A 20,628-nucleotide genomic window follows, 5' to 3' on the forward strand; every position below is an offset into this window, starting at 1 on the left:
GAATGTGTATATCACATGGTGTGAAGATTCAATTGACGTAGGTCCTTTACACACCACCTCCCAGGAAAGCCAACCTGATACTGGATATTTCTTGACACTTGATTTTTGTACCTCCACTGTTGGTCACCTAATTAGACCATCCATCACATCAGCACCATGATGGATGGGGGGTAAAGTTTTCTAGGTGGCCTTCCAATTCTGGGGTATGGAAATTATTTACAGAAGAACCAACTCAAGAAGTATTTATCTAACAAGTACATTGTACCTAGCATGGCCACCTGCACCATAACCAACAGGATTCAAGGTTGCTCTTTGATGGGGGTGGGGGTGGGGGCTGGGAGGAGGGCTTTATTTCAGGAGCAAATAAAACTTTTTGTTCAGAATCAAACTTTGTTTTCTGGGATTGTAACTTGCTTTAAAATTTTCTTTTTACAAAGAAAAGCAAATGACCCAGCTTAATAATGAACACCAAATGGGTTCTGCCACAATGAGTAACATTCAGTAAATTAATTCCTTAACAGTCATTCCACCCAAAAGAATGGTTCTTAGCCCCTTCTGGCTCACCAAGCCTTCTATAATCTGGCCCCTTCCTACCTAAGTGTTGGGTCCTGCTTCTTTCAGTTGCTTCTGCACTCCCTGGTCCCAACAAAGAATATTTTTGCATTTTCAACCATACCCCAAGCAATACTGATCAAAATGTAAGTACTCAATAAGCTGAGTAATAATTCAGATAACTGAAGTGTATCCAACTAGAAGGCAATTTTTTTATTCTAACCATTTTTTCCGAGAATTACATAGCAACAGGACTGGACAGAACTTTAAAGATTAGAGTTCAACTCATCACATGTTTGACTCTCCTCTGTAATACTGCAAATTATCATTTAACCTCTGCTTAAACAAATTCACTGTGGGGACCCACACAAGCCCTGAGACCTCTCATATTACTTTGACACTTCTCATTAATAAATCCCTCTTTATATTGCCTCTTACATTGCCTTATTGCTTCTCATTGGTCCTAGTTCTAGAGACAAAGTCTAACAGTAATGATAAGCCTTCAAATACTTGAAAGTAGTTATCATGTCTCCTCTGAATCAGACTAAATCTAGAGTTATTTCAGATTTTCTCCAAGGTCCTTCAGCAACTTGGTTGTTCTCCAAAAATAATCTAATTTGACTTAGGTGTTGTACCCAGATCTGAGCATAATATTCTCAATCATCATACAATAAGATAATCTCTTCTCACTAGTGATGCGTTTGATTTTGTTTCATGAGATGTGTTGCAATTCATTTACCACAGATTGTGGCTTTCACATATTTAATTTTGTAGTTGAATTTGAGAGTTCCACAAAGGTTCATAAGATGTAATTTGTCGTTTTGCTACTGTGAACTTGGTATGTTTTGCAGGAATGAGTGCTGGGCTGGCAAGGGAACCTGGTCAAAGCTCAGCAGACACATCTCACACAGCTCTGCTTCACCATGAGCAACAATCTATGCAAAGACGTGATTAAAAAGCAAAACTAATTAATTATTTTGTGAGAAAAAAATGGCCTTTGTGTGAAAGATAAAATCTTAATGAAAACTGAAAAGGCTGTTGACTTCAGTGTATGGGATTTAATGCATAAGAATTTTGTGACTCAATAAAAATGTAATTCATTCAGGAAAAACAGAAAAGATTTTACAGATATTTCCACTTTTGTGAGTTTGGAGATTCCAGAGGTTTAAAAAAATATATCCCTTGGGACTTCCCCGGTGATCCAGTAGCAAAGAATCCACTTGCCAATGCAGGGGACGCGGGTTCAATCCCCGGTCAGGGAACTAAGATCCCACATGCCACGGGGCAACTAAGCCCGCATGCCACAACTACTGAGCTCTCGCACCTCAAAGAGAGCCCGCATGCCACAAACTACAGAGCCCACGCACCCTGGAGCCCACGCACAACTAGAGAGAGAAAAACCCTCATGCCACAACTAGAGAGAAGCCTGTGTGCTGCAACGAGGAGCCCACGCACCGCAATGAAAAAGAAAGATCCCGTGTGCCGCAACTAAGACTCGAGGCAGCCAAAATAAAAAGAAAGAAAGAAAGAAAAAAAAATCCCTTAAGAACGTTTTTGTTGGTTTTCTTACTATACAATTATGTCAAGTACTGAAAGTGATATTATTTACCTATTGCTTTTATTTCCTTTTCATAATACAATATTTTATCAAATCTAAAATGTCATCAACTGTAAGACACACCATTATTTTTATACCAGCAAGAAAGAAAAAAGCTATCATCTATGACATACCATCAATTGTAAAACATATCCTACCACCAAAGATGATAAAGTGAAAAAAAAAATGTGAGTCTTATAATCCATGAAAAATGGTAGCATCATCAGCATATATGGTATTATTTTAAACCTAAGTAAAGACTGGTATCACTTTGTAATTTTTTTCCTTCCAAAGTGCCTTTTTGGTATGTACTGATATAACACTGGTGTTTGGCTTTAATTATATCATATTTACCACATTAAGAAAATAGAAACCTCTGTTATATTTTTTTCCTTAAATTTAAATCTAGATTCAATTTTACATGAGTTTACATCAGATGAGTTTCTGGTGTCTGTTGAGACAAATGAGTTTCTTTCTTGTTTTTCCTAATAATTTGGTAAATTATACTATTTAGTTGTGAAGGGCAATTTCTTTAGGATTTCTACATAAGTAGATAAATCCTAAAATTCCATTTTGGAATTAAACTTTTTAGATTAAGAGATGGTTGCAAACAACTTAAATGTGCAACAATAGGAAAAAGCACACAATGGTATGTCCTTAGGATAAAATATTATTACCTGTCAAAATCATGATATAGAATATTTAATGACTGTCAAGCATTTGTGATACATTAAGTGAGAAAAGCTAGCTACAAAAGTATGTAAGTTATATATATATATAATACACTTTTAAAATAAATAAGATCTTTTCACTCTTTCCCTCAAATATGTATAAACAAACATATAAGAAATGAAATCAAACTCTTTATGCAATCAATTTAAAAACTAATTAAGCCATTGTTCCCCTTTTCCTTTGAAAGTATTTTTTTTTTTTTTTTTTTTGCGGTACGCGGGCCTCTCACCGTTGTGGCCTCTCCCGTTGCAGAGCACAGGCTCCGGGCGGGCAGGCTCAGCAGCCATGGCTCACGGGCCCAGCCACTCCACGGCATGTAGGATCTTCCCGGACTGGGGCACGAACCCATGTCCCCTGCATCGGCAGGCGGACTCTCAACCACTGTGCCACCAGGGAAGCCCTCTTTGAAAGTATTTTAAGTCAAGGAAATATTTCCCTTGTCAGACTATTTTTACTTCAAGAAAATATTTGAGCTAAATTCTAAAAGAAAATATAAGAGCTGGAAAATATTAGCTCAACTTCTGCCAAGGAGACAGAAATCCAGGAAAAAATGAAATGAGATTTCAGACGTCTTCTTTAGCCTAATTTAACTAGTTTTGGTATTTAATATGAAACGTTCTGCTCACTCTAGAACAATGGAACAGGAAACAGGACTTGAACAAGTTTTGGCAGGCTTTGCGTCTTTCCATGCAAGTATTCATGTCTGCTGCAGTAACCAGTCCAAGCAAGAGTGGGGGCCAGGATTCCTGGACACACAATAGGAGCAAGAGAACTCTCAAAACTGCTGATCATTGCATTTTCTCCCTTTTCCCCTTCTTTTAGTGGCTAGAAGGGTTCTTTTGGGGTAGAAGGAAAATTTTAAAAACAAAACTAAGAATTTGCTAATTTGAATATATGTCCATCCATGGTGAAGGAAACAGCACTGGGAGTAAGTGTTGCCATTCCTCAACATAATGCAGAGTCTCTCTGGCCGGGTCTTTTCCTTCCATGTCACAGTAATCTTTTGGCAAACTCACTGGTTCTTTCTTTCTGTTACATCTTAATCCCACTTGGTCATAAGGGAACTTTGAGATTACCTGTAACCACAGAGGAGCTACAAGTCTTATAGTGCATCTGCCCTCTCCTAAGCTATGGTAACCACACAATATGTTTTCCAAACCAAAACCCTTGAAAGTGAAAGGGGGCAATGAAACTAATTAAAATTTTAAAAATAATAATTTGCTAATTTGAAACAATAACTGTGGAAGTCTTTATTCCAGTCATGGCTGTTTCAGGTCTAATCAAACAACTAGAGATAAGAACAGAGGGGCCTAGGGACCTCCCTAGTGGCACAGTGGTTAAGAATCCACCTGCCAGTGCAGGGGACATAGGTTCGAGCCCTGGTCCGGGAAGATCTCACATGCCACGGAGCAACTAAACCTGTGTGCCACAACTGCTGAGCCTGCGCTCTAGAGCCCAGGAGCCACAACTACTGAGCCCATGTGCCACAGCTACAAAAGCCTGCACGCCTAGAGCCTGTGTTCCGCAACAAGAGAGGCCACCGCAATGAGAAGCCTGTGCACTGCAACGAACAGTAGCCCCTGCTCACTGCAACTAGAGAAAGCCCGTGCACAGCAACGAAGACCCAACACAGCCATAAATAAATTTATTAATTTTTTTAATCTTAAAAAAAAAAGGAACAGAGGGGCCTAACCCCTTCTCAAGAGTCCACGGAGCTCTGTCTCCTCAAAGAATGTGTGCATGTTTATGTGTGTGCGCGTGCAGGCGTGTGTGTGAACATCTAGTAAAAAGAGAAAGAAACAGAGAGAGACAATAAATGTCTAACTTTTATAATCAGAAAAAAATGTTGTTATTATTATAAAATAAAAGAATGAACAGAGGGACTTCCCTGGTGGCGCAATAGTTAAGAATCTGCCTGCCAATGCAGGGAACACAGGTTTGAGCCCTAGTCAGGGAAGATCCCACATGCCGCGGAGCAACTAAGCCCGTGCGCCACAACTACAGAGCCTGCACTCTAGAGCTCGCAAGCCACAACTACTGAGCCCACGTGCCACAACTACTGAAGCCCGTGTGCCTGGAGCCCATGCTCCGCAACAAGAGAAGCCACTGCAATGAGAAGCCCGCACACTGCAACGAAGAGTAGCCCCCGCTCACCACAACTAGAGAAAGCCCACATGTAGCAATGAAGACCCAACACAGCCAAAAAAAATTTAAAAAGAAAAACAAAGAATGAACAGAAACAGGAAATTCTTTCACATTACTAGCCAATAGTAAAAAAAATTCTTTTTAATATAGAAGACTTGATATATAATTAAGTTGAATTAATAGATATCCAATATGAATCCTACGAAGACCTTATCTTTCTTCTCAAATGTTCTATGCAAATTCACCATGTATTCAACCAAGAAGAAAATGTCAATAACTCTAAAAAGTTTAACTCAAATTAATAGTAACGATGGTTTAAATTTTAAATCCAACCACTCAAAATTGAAAACTATAGAGGTAACAGTAGCATCTGTCCCACTCATTCTGAGGCATGGAGCCTGGGACATAGTAGAAGCACCCCATGAACATGTGTTAGGATGCAGTGTGCCAGGCACTTTTGGAGTCAACATCTCATGTAAATCCTCCATACACCCCCGCAGGTCCCCCATTCCGACAGATAAGGAGCCTGGGGTTCATACGGTTTTAGTCATCCATCCAGGCCTACACCATAGAGATGGTATACACACCCAAGCCAGCCTGACTGCAAAGTCTATGACATCTCTCATATTTCTTATCCCTTTGACTGTAACCAATGTATAGATCTCAAACAAATCATTTCCAGTCCTAAAATTAATAAATGGAAACCAAAATTCATGAATCTGCTAATTAGTCTTTTCCATGGTGGAGATTCCTTGATTTTTCAAGAGAAATCAGTGTGTGCACATATTTACCACCCACACACATATTTTTTATAAATAAATAAAAATTAAGATGAAACTTCATACTCATTTTTATATAGTCTTGATTATGTCAAACTTGGCAAGACTGAATAACACATAAATGTCATTTTGAAAATAATCAGACAGGCAAAGTAAGTCAAAATAAATACCTCCAACCTTATCAACTTGGGTTGGGTAAATAAAGATAGAAAAAATTCATGAAGATATCAGACTTAGTCATGTCTGAAAATACAATAGCAAAGGGTAGCTTTTTTCTCCTTGATAAATGTAAGCATTATCTTCAACTATTCCTTCCAAATATATCTATACATTCTCCTACCTATTAATTTTTTATTAAAAAGAAGCATGATTTAAAAAAGAGTATACATAACAAACAAAAAAGAAGAGTATAAACAAGAGTGTATGAAACCAAATGGAAAAAAAACCTGCTAAGACTATACAAATACACTGTGATATTATATTATATACAATACTTTTTAAATCTCATAATAAGAAAGAAATTAATGCTTAGACTTTACCTTCCTAGAATCTGATCTTGCTGGAATATAAATATAATGCTCCAAACGGGTATCAAATGGTACAGTATATGGTCTCTTTTCAGGTATCCTGGCATCTGGCCCATCTCCACAAGTTTCCTTAACTGACGAAGTCATTGACAGGTTAAGTTTTGTTAGTTCTTCACTCAGTTGATCCACAAGAAGTTGTTGTTCTATTATTTTTTCATTCTTTGTAGAAGAGAGATAAGAATTTTAAAAACAGAGAACCTCAGTATGTGTATAATGATTAAAAATAACTGTACATCGACCAAAATTACAACTACCTTAACAAAACAGTAAAACCTCATTTATCCAAAGACTAGCCTTCTGGGATTTCCCTGGCGGTCCAGTGGTTAAGACTCCACACTTCCACAGCAGTGGGCGCAGGTTCCATCCCTGGTCACGGAACTAAGATCCTGAAGGGTGCGTGGCGCAGCCAAAAAAAAAAAAACCCAAAAAACAAAGACTAGCTTTCTGGTGTTCACAAGAATTTAGGATTGTCCTGAGTGGTAAAAACTTTTGAATAGTAAGCACCAATAAATACAGCCTAAAGAGTGTGCAAGACAGTGCCCCACACACTGTGATTGGTTAGCTTGCCAACCTGCAGCACTGTGATTAGCTGATCTTTATAAAAGTTTGAAACTTCAGAGTGAAATCCAAGAAGTAACAAGAGACCAGAATGTTAAAAAGTGTAGAAAATTGCAAAGAGCTGAGGTGACAGCAAAGGGGACAGAAAGTGGTAACAGGTGCAGTGAAGTGAAAGCCTTTACTCAGTGAAAAAGAAAGCCAGAAACACAAAGAGATAGAAGATAGGCAATTGAGAGTCGTGGGAGAAAGAACTTGGAAATCAAAGGCAGAACAAATTATATGGGGGGGTGGGGGGGAAGACACCGTGTGTGGTTTAGCTTCTTACATATCCTCTAAAGAAAAATTTTGAAGTATATCCAATCTAGAAAGCTCTAACATCAATCTTTGTTTTATAAGCACAAAATTATGTAAATAAGAAATGTCATTCATCTTAATATTTCACATGTATTATAATGTTTAAATAGGAGAAAAAAAAAACCCTAAACTTTCACTGTGTTAATGCTGAGCTATAAAATATAACTTTATTTTTAAAGTCATGTATTCAGATAATTAAAATATAAAACATCAATAGCATATAAGTTGACGGGGGATATTAAATGGAGTCCTTATACTCTCTAGGAAAAGGGTAAAAATACCAATTAATATTAGACTGTATTAAGTCAAGGGTGCATGGTATACTCTCCAGAATAACCACTAAAAAAAGTGAAAGTACAACTTCTAAGGTAATGAAGTAAATTTTAAAATACACAATTAATCCAAAAGAAGGTAAGAAGGAGAGAAGAAGGAACATAGAGCAGATAGGATAAGTAAAAATCACAATGGTGGGATTATAACCAGAATGTAATAGTAATTATGTTAAATTCAGAAATGAACTAAGTAATCCAATTAAAGGATAAGGACTGTCAGAAAGAACTGTAAAATTATCTAACCTGCTAATTACAAGAAACACAATTAAAATAGACACAGAAGGATTAAAAAGATGGAAAAAGAGATACCATGTAAATATTAATCAAAAGAAAGCTGGTACAGCTATATTAATATAAAATAGACTTTAAGGCAAAAACCATTAGAAGAGATAAAATGAGGTAAAAAGTGATTTAAAAAAAAGGTCAATTTACCAGGATGATGTAACAATTCTACATTTCTATGTACTTAATAACCGAGCTTAAATATATATAATGCAAAAATGGTCACTATTCTCAAGACAAATCCAAAATTATAGTGGGAGATTTTAACATCACTCTAAATCACTGATATGACAAAAAGACCCCCAAAAAGTGAGTAAAAATATAGATTTGAATAACAGGATAAACAGGATTAAGAGTACCCAATGATTGCAGAATACACATTCTTTTCAAACACTTCTGTAGTATCTACAAAAACTGGCCTTATGCTAAGCCGTAAAGCAATTTTCAACCCAAAGAACTGAAATCATACAATTAAGCTAAAAATTAATAAATGCAACTAAGCTAAAAGTTAATAAAAAGAAATTCTCCATGTGTTGTAAATAAAGTAACTATACAACCCATAGGTCAAAGAAAAAAGTCACAATAAAAATTAGGAAATATTTTGAGGCAAATGTGAAATGCAGGTAAAAATAAGCTTAGGAGGAAACATATAAATTTAAATGCACATATTATAGAAGGCTAAAAATATATAGGAAGGCTAAAAATCAATGAACTAAGCATCCATCTAAAGAATTTAGGAAGATAGCATAGGATCCTATCCCCCAAAAAAGCAGAAAAAATTAAATAATAAAGATAAGGGTAGAAATTAATTAAATAATAAATAAACATATACTAGAGAAGATCAACAAAGTCAAGAATTTCTTCTCTGAAGAGACTAATAAAATTGATAAACCCCTGGTGAAGTTGATCAAGAAAAAAAAAAAAGAGAGAAGGCACAAATAACCAGGAATGAAAAGGGGGATATCATCACACGTCTAAAAACATTAAAGAGATAAGAGACTATTACAAACTTATGCCAATAAATATGAAAACTTAGACACAGTTGTTAGATTCTTAGACAAATAAACCTTATCAAAAGGGGGGCAAAAAGAAAATATGATTGAATTCATAATAAAACATTCCACAAAGAAATGTTCCAGTCCCAAATGTTTTTCAGGTGAATTCAACCAAACATTTAAGAAAGAAATAACACTAATTTTTCACATATTCTTCCAAAGTATAGAAAGAGAAGGAATGCTACCTAACCTATATTATTAGGACAACCTAATCTGTTACAATATCTAACAAGAATATTTTGAAAAAGGAAAAATATAGGCTAATCTCACACATGAATAGAGATGCTAAAATCCTAAACAAAATAATCACAAACCAAATCAAGGACACTTGTAGAAAACAGTTAACACAGCAGACCTGACTGCTATCCTTTGAAAGACCTGCTTAAGAGGTTGTCGATTGGCTGGTGTCTGGGAACTTGGATCCTAAGAGGGTTCCCAACACCCTAACTGGTAAGAGTGGCTCACTGTGCTCAAAGTGTTTGTACAGACAAGGTGGTTTATGTTGAACACCTGCTTTCCTTCTGGTAGTCTGGAATTTTGGTACATGCTGGGCAGAGAATGCCTTCATTACCAGCCCTCAATAAAACCTGAGTCTCTACTGAGTTTCCTTGGTAGACAACATTTCACGTGAGTTGTCACAGGCTTTGCTGGGGGAATTAAGCACATGCGGGTGACTCCACCGGGAGACAACTCTTGGAAGCTTGTGCCTGGTTTCTCCTGGACTTCACTCTATGTCCCCGTTCCCTTTGCTCTCCTTTCATAGTAATAAATCTTAGCCATGAGCACAACTATATGCTGAGTCCTCCTGGTGCATCATCCAACCTGAGGGTGGTCTTGGGGACCCCCAACACAATACATCATGACCCAAAGAAAGGTTTATTCCAGGAATATAAGATTGGTTTAAAAATTAGAAAAATCAATATAATTCACCACATTAACAGGATAAAGGGAGGAAATCATGATAAAGAAAAATCATTTGATAAAATTTAATATCCATTCATAATAAAAATTCTCAGCAAAGAAATTTTCCTTGGTTTGATAAAGGATAAATTAAAAATATATATATATCGGGACTTCCCTGGTGGTCCAGCAGTTAAGACTCCACACTTCCACTGCAGGGGGCACAGGTTGATCCTGGTCGGGGAAGTTCCGCATACTGCACAATGCAGCCAAAAAGTATAAAAAAAAAAAAAAAAAAATCTACAGCAAACATGATACTTAATAGTGAAACAGTGAAAGCTTTTCTTCAGCAGTTGGAAACAAGACAAGGATGCTTGGCATCAATACTTGTATTCAACACTGTATTAAAGATGTCAGTCAATGAAGTAAGGTTAAAAAAAAAAAACAGAAGGTATAAGGATCATAAAGGAAGAAATAAAAATGTCTTCATTTGCAGATGACATAACTATAAATGAAAATCCTAAAGAATTTACATAAAATATCAGAATTAAAAAATGAATTTAATCAGGTTGCTGGGTATAAGCTATCAACATACACAAATCAATACAGTTACACATACCAACAAAAAATGAAAATCTGAAAAGATTCCATTTATAGTCACATAAAAAAATAAAGTACCTGGGAATGAATCTAACAAAAAATGTGCAATACTTCTACATACACACAAAAAAGTCATTATTGAGAAAAACCAAAGAAAACATGAGTAAATGGAGGAATATACCATGTTCATGGGTTAGTGAAAAGACTCATGATCAAAAGATGTTAACTCTTTCCAAATGTATCTTATAGATTTAATGCAATCCCAACCAAAATCACAAAAAAGTTTTGTTTTTTGGGGGTTTTTTTGTGGTCCTTGAAAAGCTGATTCTAAAATTTATATGGAGCAACCAAGACATTCTTGGGGAGGAGGGAAACAGAGCAGAGGCCTTGCTCTATAGAATATCTAGACTTATTAGGAACCTGCAATAAATAAGAAATGTGACATTGGTCCAAAGACAGAAAAACCAATGAGATACAACAGAAGTCCCAGAAATATACAACAGATACATGCATGAATGAACCTTGATTTATGACAAAGACAGTGGTGAAAAGATGGTCTTTTCAAAAAGTGACGCTGGAACAAATGGATATCTATATGGAAAAAAATTGAAATTTGACCTTTACTTTACCCCATATACAAAAATCAATTTCAGGAGAACTGTACAGCAAAATGTAAAAGGCAAAACAATAAAGCTCCTAGAAGATAATATAGAAAGACTCAGTCCAATAGGAAAGCAAGCAAGAAACTTGAATGAGCATTTCACAAAAGAAGGTATCCAAATAGCAAAAAAACATGAAGAAGTGCTCAACTTCACTAGTCATCGGGGAAGTACAAATTAAAACCACAGTAAAATAATATTATATACCGACCAGACTGCCTAAGATTTAAAACTTTACAATAACAAATGCTGGCAAGCAAGTGGAGCAGCAGAAATGCTCATACAGTGCTGTTGCAAGTTTAAACTGGAAAACAAGTTTGGTATCATTTACTAAAGTTCAAGATTCGCCTACCCTATGACCTAGCAATTCAACTCCTAGGCACAAATCCAAAACAAATGTGTGTGCGTGTGCACCAGGAGACATGTTTAAGAAAATTCATAGAAAAAAATGTCTATCAACAGTAGAACAGAAAAATAAATTGTGGTATATTCATACAATGAAATCCTGTACAGCTATAAACTAATCAAGCTACAGCTACACACAACGTGGATGAATCAGAACAGATAAAATGTTCAATAAAAGCAACCAGATACTAAAGAATATATATTGAATGATTAAATTTATAAAAATTCCAAAAACTAAACTGTAGTGTTCAAGGATACATAGTAAAACCACAAAGCAAAGCAAGGAAATTATCATTATGAAAATTAGGAGAGCAGCTCTCTCCGAGGAGAGACTAAGGGCTTCCGAGGGGCTGGCAGTGTGCTATTTCTTGAACTGCTGGTGGCTACCCAGCTGTTCTCTTTGTGATAAATCACTGAACAACACATATTATTTTATATATGTTTTATGTTTTTAAATTATTACAGAATTAGAAGGGTTAAAAAAGAAAACAAAAATAATGTCAAAATCAAAGTCTAATTTGTCCTGAATCAGATTATTACTCAGAGCAGTAGTTACTCCTTGATAGGAAGCTAAAGTCTTTAAATGAAATGAACTGTTTGGGGGGGTGGTAGGGTTCATAGCCAGGGAGTATAATATTTAGGGACATACCATGTTACTCTGCAGGCACATCCATGTTAATACAGAAAAGCTAAGAGAGAGAAATTGAAAGATTTAGCCAAAATTAAAGAGCAAATCACTGATGGAGTATAAAACGATAATCTAACAAATCAAAAAGTTTAAATTATGTGTTTACCTTCCAACACTTGACAATATCATATTGCCTATTACTTTGGCAAACAACGGAAGGGAAAGTATAAAGAAAGGATAACCATAATATGATTTGCAAATTAAGTTCCTGGGTATAAGGTTTTGTGTTTTTTTTGTTTGTTTGTTTGTTTTGTGGTACGCGGGCCTCTCACTGCCGTGGCCTCCCCCGCTGCAGAGCACAGGCTCCGGATGCGCAGGCCCAGCCGCCATGGCCCACGGGCCCAGCCGCTCCGCGGCACGTGGGATCTTCCCGGACCGGGGCACGAACCCGCGTCCCCTGCATCGGCACTTGGACCCCCAACCACTGCGCCACCAGGGAAGCCCCAGGTTTTGTATTTTTGAAATATAAATCAAGCTAACAATAAAAATGTTTTCCCTTCACACCAATTTAGGAGGAAAACTGTAATAACTCTTTCAGGTGCTTGTGTTCAGAACTCCATCTGAAACCTATTTTTGCAAACATTCCCACTTATCATTTACAATGCTATTTTATTTAGTCATGTACTATTCCAATGAAATATACAGAGCAAGGTACATTAAAAAACTCTACCTGCAACCTATTCACTTTCTGCGCTTCTTTCAAAGATATAACATGTCCTTTGCTTTCCTGCATCATCATTTGCATTTGATTCTTTAGTTCCTTCACTTCCAGGTCCTTCTGATTAAATACTACTTCAGCAGCAGCAAGAGCACACTGCGGGGAGGGAAAGAAAGCACAAGAGAGATTCAATGTGGAAAGTACTGGAGAGACCACATAATACCACAAAAACTGTGGTTTAATGACACCTTGAAGATGTCTCTTAAAATTTTCTTATCCTTTGTTTCTTGTTTCTTTATAAGAAAGGCAGAAACAGCTGAGAGGACCTATTACTGCTATAATGTAAGAATTAGTCACCACAAAGACAGGAAGATTTTCCTTACTTTTATTTCCTGCATTTTAAGATTGAAGCCAGTTATTCAAGTTCTAGAGTACATTCAATGAGATTTTTATAAGTTTTCTAGAATTGCCATGAGATTTTAATGTGGGTTTTTAAAAATCAAAGAGGTCACATTTCCCAAACTGACCTATAGAGTATGGTTAAATGCATTTGGATGTTTAAATAAAGAACATTTGCTAATTTTGCACCCTTTCACTAAAAAGAGATATATTTTGAAGATGTCTGGAAATATGGTTAAACGTATCGTTTTCTTAGTTTGCCTGTCTCCAAATAAACTCGGGACATGCAAATAATACTTTTAAAACAAATTTTGAACTAAATAAACAGAAAATTAACATTGGTCAAGGGTCTGCTTTATGCTAGATTGTAACTTGGCATTTTAAAAATATCTCACTGAATAGACATGATTCCTTTTTCATGAAGAAACTAAAGCTCAGTGAGTTAACACCTCTTCCCAGGACAACACAATGGATAAACCAAATTCCTGACAGTCAACTCCAGGGCCTTTCTAGATCTGAAGCCTATGCTCTTTCCGCTAAACCACAGGAAAAGAGAAGAAAGAGTAGCTATTTACAAAATGGTGCTCTCTTTACAAACAAGATTTAATTCACAAAACCAGAGCATGTGCGTTACCTCTCAGGTGGTGGCGTGGAGGTGGATGGGCCTCTGCCCTGGGAACCCACGGACTGAGGCCAGCCTTGAATTTGCTACAGGCTTCCCTTGGGACTTTGGGCAAGTCCCTTCTTTTCTCTGCTTGGCATCTTTGAATGACCAAATAAGGAGGGAACGCATGACCCTGATGGTCCTTATAACCCTATATATTTATATGACCTTTATGACTTTTCTGTTTTTAAAATAAAATATAACTATAATTCTCATTAGTTAATACCCTCTGCTATGGGCAATTAATTGCCCATCCGAGAAGCTTAAAATGTAACTGCTCTCCCAGTGCTGCATATTTAAATATTTTTACATATACTTTATAAACTACAGTTTTATTGTTTATTATTTATTTAGAAGTGTTTATCTGTTGAGTATATTCATGTTCACATACTGTCCTTGTGTTCAAATTATGGAGTAAAAAAGTAACAAAGAGACTTAAGAGGTATTTATGAGGGGATGAGCTGCCTTCACAGAACCCCTGGTACGTGGCCCTACCTACAACTACTGAGTCCAATCCCTTAGCTGCCACATATGTATAACCTAGGCCCAGGTAGAAGAGAAATAAATGAGAGGAGATCATAATAGGCTAACGTGTATTAAGCCTTACTATAGCTCAGGCATCTTTCTCATCACTTTATGGGAACTAATAATGCTCTAATAGCTTTCAAAGCAACCCTAAACGGAGCTTATTATTAGTGTTTCCATTTTACAGGTAGGGAAACTGAAGCACAGAGAGATTAAGTATTTGTCCAAGGTCAGAGAGCTAGTAAACAAAGGAGCTGGGATTCAAACCTTGGAAGTCTGTTACCCATGTTCTTAACTACTATATTCTCTCACAGAAAAAAAGAACAGAAATGAAGTTTAAAAAACAATTTTTTAAGAGACATATGGGGTAAGGAATGACACCAATCATTTGTCTATTTGCTGTTCAGTGGTATCCATAGATTACTAGGCCTAGAAGATTGCAGACCAAAAAAGGGAATCCATTTTTTTTAAATTGGGAAACACTGAATGCTATATCTCTCACCTGGAGACTCACAATATACATCAGTACTTTTCAAAGTTCTGGGAAGTCTTTGGATTAAGAAACCTGTTTGTTTTTTGCAACCTAGCATTTCCCAAAACAATCTGATCATGGTACCATTTTTCATCAAGACTGTTAATATCTTTGGGATATCATAATCTAGAGTACATAATCTAGAGCAAGTTTAAATTTAGAGTTTCCAACAGACGGAGAGAGGAGGTTACTACCCATCTCACCCCCAAGCAGATGGGTTTTGTGGGCTTCCAAAATCAGTCATCTTAGAAGCATGCTTTCTACCACCAACTCCTATAGTGTACCACAAAGTTCAAGCTTCCTATTACCTGTACTTAATGTTCTGCCAGTTTCTTATACCAAAGAGGAAGGGCCAGGCCTGCTCTATTTAAGAAAAAGGCAGAGCAGAGTTACTGCCTTTAAAAAAAAAAAAAATCCATGATTTTAAAAGCAGTACTTTATATGCTTATATTTAAAGATCAAAGCTTTGTAAAAGAGCAGCAGTTCTCATAGTGTATTCAGTAGTGAATCTTTTAGCATGAACCTTAGATCCTTTCAGGGTATCCATGAGGTTAAAACCATTTTCCTAGTTATACTAAAATGATATTTGCCTTTTTCACCATGTTGTCATTTGTACTGATGGTGCAAAAACAATGATATGTAAAACTGCTGGCTCCTAGTATGAATAAAGAAAGTGTCACCAAACTGTAGTGGTAGCCACTGTATTCTTCACTGCTGTGCACTAACAATACAAACAAACCAACAAATGCCAGTTTCACTTAAGAATATCTTGATGAAGGATTTCATTAAATCTCAACACATGAGCACTTTTTTAGTATTCTATGTGTCAAATGGGAGGTATGCATAAAGTAGTTATCTGGTGATAGTTATCTGGGGCAAAAAATCTTGTGCAACTGTTTGAGTTGCAAGCTGAACTAGCCACATTTTTAATAGGGTGCTATTTTTACTCTAAAGAACAACAGACAAACTATTCACACTTGTATGTGTGACAGAACCATCATTTCAAGGAAAACAACTAATAGTATTTGTTGCAAATGATAAAATTCAAGTTTCATGCAAAAATTAGAATTTTGGGGCTTCCCTGGTGGCGCAGTGGTTGAGAGTCCGCCTGCCGATGCAGGGGACACGAGTTCGTGCCCCGGTCTGGGAAGATCCCGCATGCCGCGGAGCGGCTGGGCCCGTGAGCCTTGGCCGCTGAGCCTGCGCGTCTGGAGCCTGTGCTCCGCAACGGGAGAGGCCACAACAGAGACAGGCCCGCATACCGCAAAAAAAAAAAAAAAAAAAAAAAAAATTAGAATTTTGGAAAACACTTCTGCTACTGTAAACTTGACAGCTTCCAGTAATTAACAACTTTGCAGGTGAGATCAGTGGTGATATTAAGGAATGTGATTTTTTTGATACTGTATAGTGAAATGTGTCAGCATTGAAAGATCTTCATAATTTAGTAAACAAATATTTTTCAAGTGTCCAATGCATGTTGATTCAAAATCGTGTGTGGATAAAAGATCCATTCAAAGTACAAGATAAAAATCAGTGAATGTTAATGTAACAAAATGGTTTCAAATCCCACATTGCAGGTAACCTTTAGGAAATTTCCGCTTGTTGAGTTCTGATATAATGTCAAAGAATATGCAGAATTATCTGAAAAAGTCATTAAAATATTCCTCTCTTCCAACTACAAATCTAGATGAGGCTGGATTTTCTTCATATACTTCAACTAAAACAACATATTGCAACAAATTGCATGCTGACTGATATGAAAATCCACCTGTCTTCTATTAAATCAGACATGAAAAGAGATTTGAAAAAATATAAAGTAATTCCACTGTTATTAAATTTTTTTGTTTTGGAAAATAGTTATTTTTAATGAAAAAATGTTCTTTATATTAACATGTAATTGGGTTATTATTGTTAGTTCTGAGTGAATTAATAGTTTAAATTTGTTGTTTTAATTCTAATATGGTAAATATCAATAGATAACAACCCACACAAACAAAAGCTCTTTAGGGAACCTCAATTTGAAGAAAGTAAAGAAAACTTGTGAGCAAAAAGTTTGAGAATTGCTGTAATAGAGGTTTCTTTCTAATACATACAAATAGATATTGAGGAAAGATTTCTAACTAGAAAGCCGTCTTATTACCTATATCTTCTCCTATTTAAAAGAAAACGGTGGACTATCCATTTGTCCACCAGATTGCAAACTCCACATAAGCAGAACTAGGTATGTCTATTCTCCATTATTTCCCCAGTGACACATAATCTTTAAATAACAAATGTTTTTCAAATGAAAAGTGGGAAAATGTAATTTTAACTCAATATACATATATACAATATGTATACATGTACATAGCTACATTCCTTAAATATTATAAAATATGATGATTTATTTGTTTGTCTAAAAAATCAAAACACCAAACTCAAGGAGTCAGGTAGCATTTTTTTTCTTTCAAGAAGCACTGACCTAAAGAGGGATTAAAAACTCAATAAAATTTAACCTAATTTTGTTCTGAAACTGTGTTTCTTCTCATCCTCTAAATTAATGACCAGTCCCACAAGAGCCTACTTAATAAATACAACAAATTAAAATACACTTGAAGAAGAAAGGAGGAGGAACCAAGAAAGAGATGAATTATGAGGAGAAAGCAATAGGAAAAGGGAGAAAGAAACAGAGTAAAGGCAAATGAGATTTTATATATAATCCTTTCCAAAAAAACTTCTGAAATTCCAAAACGACTCTTACTTGCCCAGATAAATGTAGTCTTTAAACAAGTTACTTACAAAGGTAGTGTCTAAGTACCTGGCATTTCTTAAGCTCTCGCTTCAGCTGGAGAACTGTAATATGCTGTGGTCCTTCTTCCAGGTTTCCAATGCCTTGGTGTCCTCTGAATGAGGTGACCTCCTGGGTCACGTTAAACCACTCCTGCAGTTTGTGTTGCTGATTTTGGTTTAGTCTGACAGAATCTTTTAAGTCCACCAGGAAGGTAAAGGCTTCCTCTAAACAATTTTGGTAACCCAAACATTCTCCTTGTAGCTGAGCAACTTGCTCCTCAAGAGAATGGATCCTATTTTTATCAGGAGTCCCCTCCCGATGGATCTGGCTAGTTTGGTTGCTACTAGCCTGCTGGCTTTGCAAAGCTTCTCGAAGCAACTTAATCTCAAATTCCATTTCGCCCATACGGTCTGACTCAGGGCTGAAGTTTAAGGTGGGTTTGTTTCTAATGTTGCGTGCTCTGTTGGCATATTTGAGAGAATTTAAGGACTCGTCAAAATCCAAGGAGGATGGGCTGACACAGGTGATCATGACGGTCTTGGCACTGCCTCCCAGGGAATCTTTCAGAAGCCGGGTAATTTTAGCATCCCTGTATGGAATATGTGAACTCTTCCTGCGTGGGTCCCCAAGAGCGCTTATTACGTTTCCTAAAGCCAGCAAGCCACTGTTGATTTGAATGGATTCTTTGAACCGTTCACCAGTATTCCCTGTTTTGGTTACTCTTTCTGATCCAGCCAAATCCACAAAGTGGAACTTTGAGACAATATGCTGATGGGAATACCACAATCCATCTTCAGCTGCCTCTTTATTTTTCGCCACTTGACAAAGGCTGATTGTGAAAATCACATGTGACCTACTGGAGTGCTCGTTCATTTGGGTGGTATCCGTATGCCTGGCTGCATTCCCCATCTCCAGAAGACTCATCACTTCATCTGCAGTCTCCACCTGGCATTCCTTGGCCCCAACAATCACTTAAAATAGCAACAGCAAGTTTTAATCAAAATCCAGTAGAGTTAAATTAACCATACAACAATTATCATTTGCTTATACCGCCCAGTTAAGACAGTCCCTTTAAAAAACTTCATAGCATTTCAAAATAAAAGTAACATCAGCAACATCATTAAATAATTTTAGATAATCTGCTAACAGGACTATTTTAATAGATGGCATTCATTTTGATGTTTAAATTCTAAAAGATGTCATATATATGTATGTTTTAAACAATCTGTGGGTTTTTTTGGAATCACACTCAATTCTTTAAAACACATGACAAAAGAAAAATTCTTTATTCCAGTATTTTGATTTGTAGAGTCTAATATACTGATTGAAAGACAATAGATTAATTATATATATAACTCAAAAGAATTAATCAGTAGTAGATTAAAATTAAATTAAATTAGTTTCTTTTGAGTTTCGTTAATATTCAAGCCATCCTAAGGTTTAAAGTTTTTGGTAAATAACCAATGATAAATGAAAATTTCAATATAAATAAAGTTGTTTATTCTTTTTTTTTTTTTTTTTTTTGCTGTACTAGGGCCTCTCAGTGTTGTGGCCTCTCCCGTTGCGGAGCACAGGCTCTGGATGCGTAGGCTCAGCGACCGTGGCTCACGGGCCCAGCCGCTCCGAGGCATGTGGGATCTTCCCGGCCCAGGGCACGAGCCTGTGTCCCCTACGTTAGCAGGCGGACTCTCAACCACTGCACCACCAGGGAAGCCCTGTTTATTCATTTTAAAAACAGTTTCCCCCTACATAATATAAGAGTGCAAGGCAATTCAAAAAAGGCAAAAAAGTTTCTATTTTAACAACAGAATAGAACCCAAAATAACCTAAGCTTACTACATGTGTTATTTGTTTATATCCAAAAATATTTTGAAAAGGAGTAGGTGGATTTGGGATTTGAATCACAGCAGTAAACCTCCCAAGTCTGTGCTTGAATTACAGCACCAAGCTTCCTCTTTAATCAGATCTTGTCATGTCACTGTTTCTTTAAAAAATATTCACTTTTCTTGCATTGTTTCCATCATGACACCTTTTTTAACAGCCCAGTTCATTTAAAGTTCTAATGTACCTGTACTACAACAGGGAGTGCTAAACTATCAGTTTATAAAATATAACAATTTAATCATAAATCATAGTATAACTTTTCTAAAAGTTTAGCATTATCTATGGTCCTCAAACCCAGCTGAAAATCACCGGGGAGCTTTATAAAAGGGAAAGTGCCAACACCCACGCCCCATCTTTAACTAATTCATCAGAACCTGTGAAAAGTGGGGCCCAGAAATCAGTATTTCTTAAAAAGCTTCCAAGGTGATGTTAATTGTGCAGCATCCAGGTTGGATACCAACTACCACTTGATACAGAGAAACTCAATAAATATGTCAAACAAATGCATTTTGGTTGTGATTGGGACATTTTATAAGATACATGGTAATTTGTCTTAAGACTGTTACATCCTACCAAAATTTTTGCAGGATTGCTATCAGGTGTGGAGTATTTCCATCATTAAATTTATGAGGAGTGATAGTGTATACTTCCCTACTGTCTATTTTACAATAAACATGTATTTTTTGGGTAACTTTTAATAAAAGATAAACACATTCAATAATTACATTTTACAGAAGCTCAAAGCATCCGTCTGGATTTCGTCCAGAAAAGATAAACTATACAAAATTATCTAATAAGGTCACAAAGTACTATGTATGCTTTCTTTCTAAAAAACAAAACAAGGGGCTTCCCTGGTGGCGCAGTGGTTGAGAGTCCACCTGCCGATGCAGGGGACACGAGTTCATGCCCTGGTCCGGGAGGATCCCACATGTTGCGGAGCAGCTGGGCCCATGAGCCATGGCCGCTGGGCC

At 36.6% G+C, this 20,628-nt stretch overlaps 1 protein-coding gene across 9 annotated transcripts in view; it reads right to left on the reverse strand.

Annotated features, from left to right (window-relative positions):
* KIF27 (kinesin family member 27) overlaps window positions 1-20,628 on the reverse strand; it is an 88,732-nt gene that overhangs the window by 57,829 nt on the left and 10,275 nt on the right. For 8 of the 9 annotated variants that reach the window (XM_032635016.1, XM_032635017.1, XM_032635014.1 and 5 more), the window contains 3 exons: window positions 17,801-18,744; window positions 12,896-13,039; window positions 6,345-6,551 (listed from right to left, as the gene is read on the reverse strand). In XM_032635016.1, coding sequence (XP_032490907.1) covers window positions 6,345-6,551; window positions 12,896-13,039; window positions 17,801-18,744 — 1,295 coding nt within the window. The remainder of the gene's footprint in view (window positions 1-6,344; window positions 6,552-12,895; window positions 13,040-17,800; window positions 18,745-20,628) is intronic. The other variant, XM_032635015.1, reaches the window with a different exon arrangement.

This window comes from Phocoena sinus, chromosome 6 (genome assembly GCF_008692025.1).
Source record: "Phocoena sinus isolate mPhoSin1 chromosome 6, mPhoSin1.pri, whole genome shotgun sequence".
NCBI lineage: Eukaryota > Metazoa > Chordata > Mammalia > Artiodactyla > Phocoenidae > Phocoena > Phocoena sinus.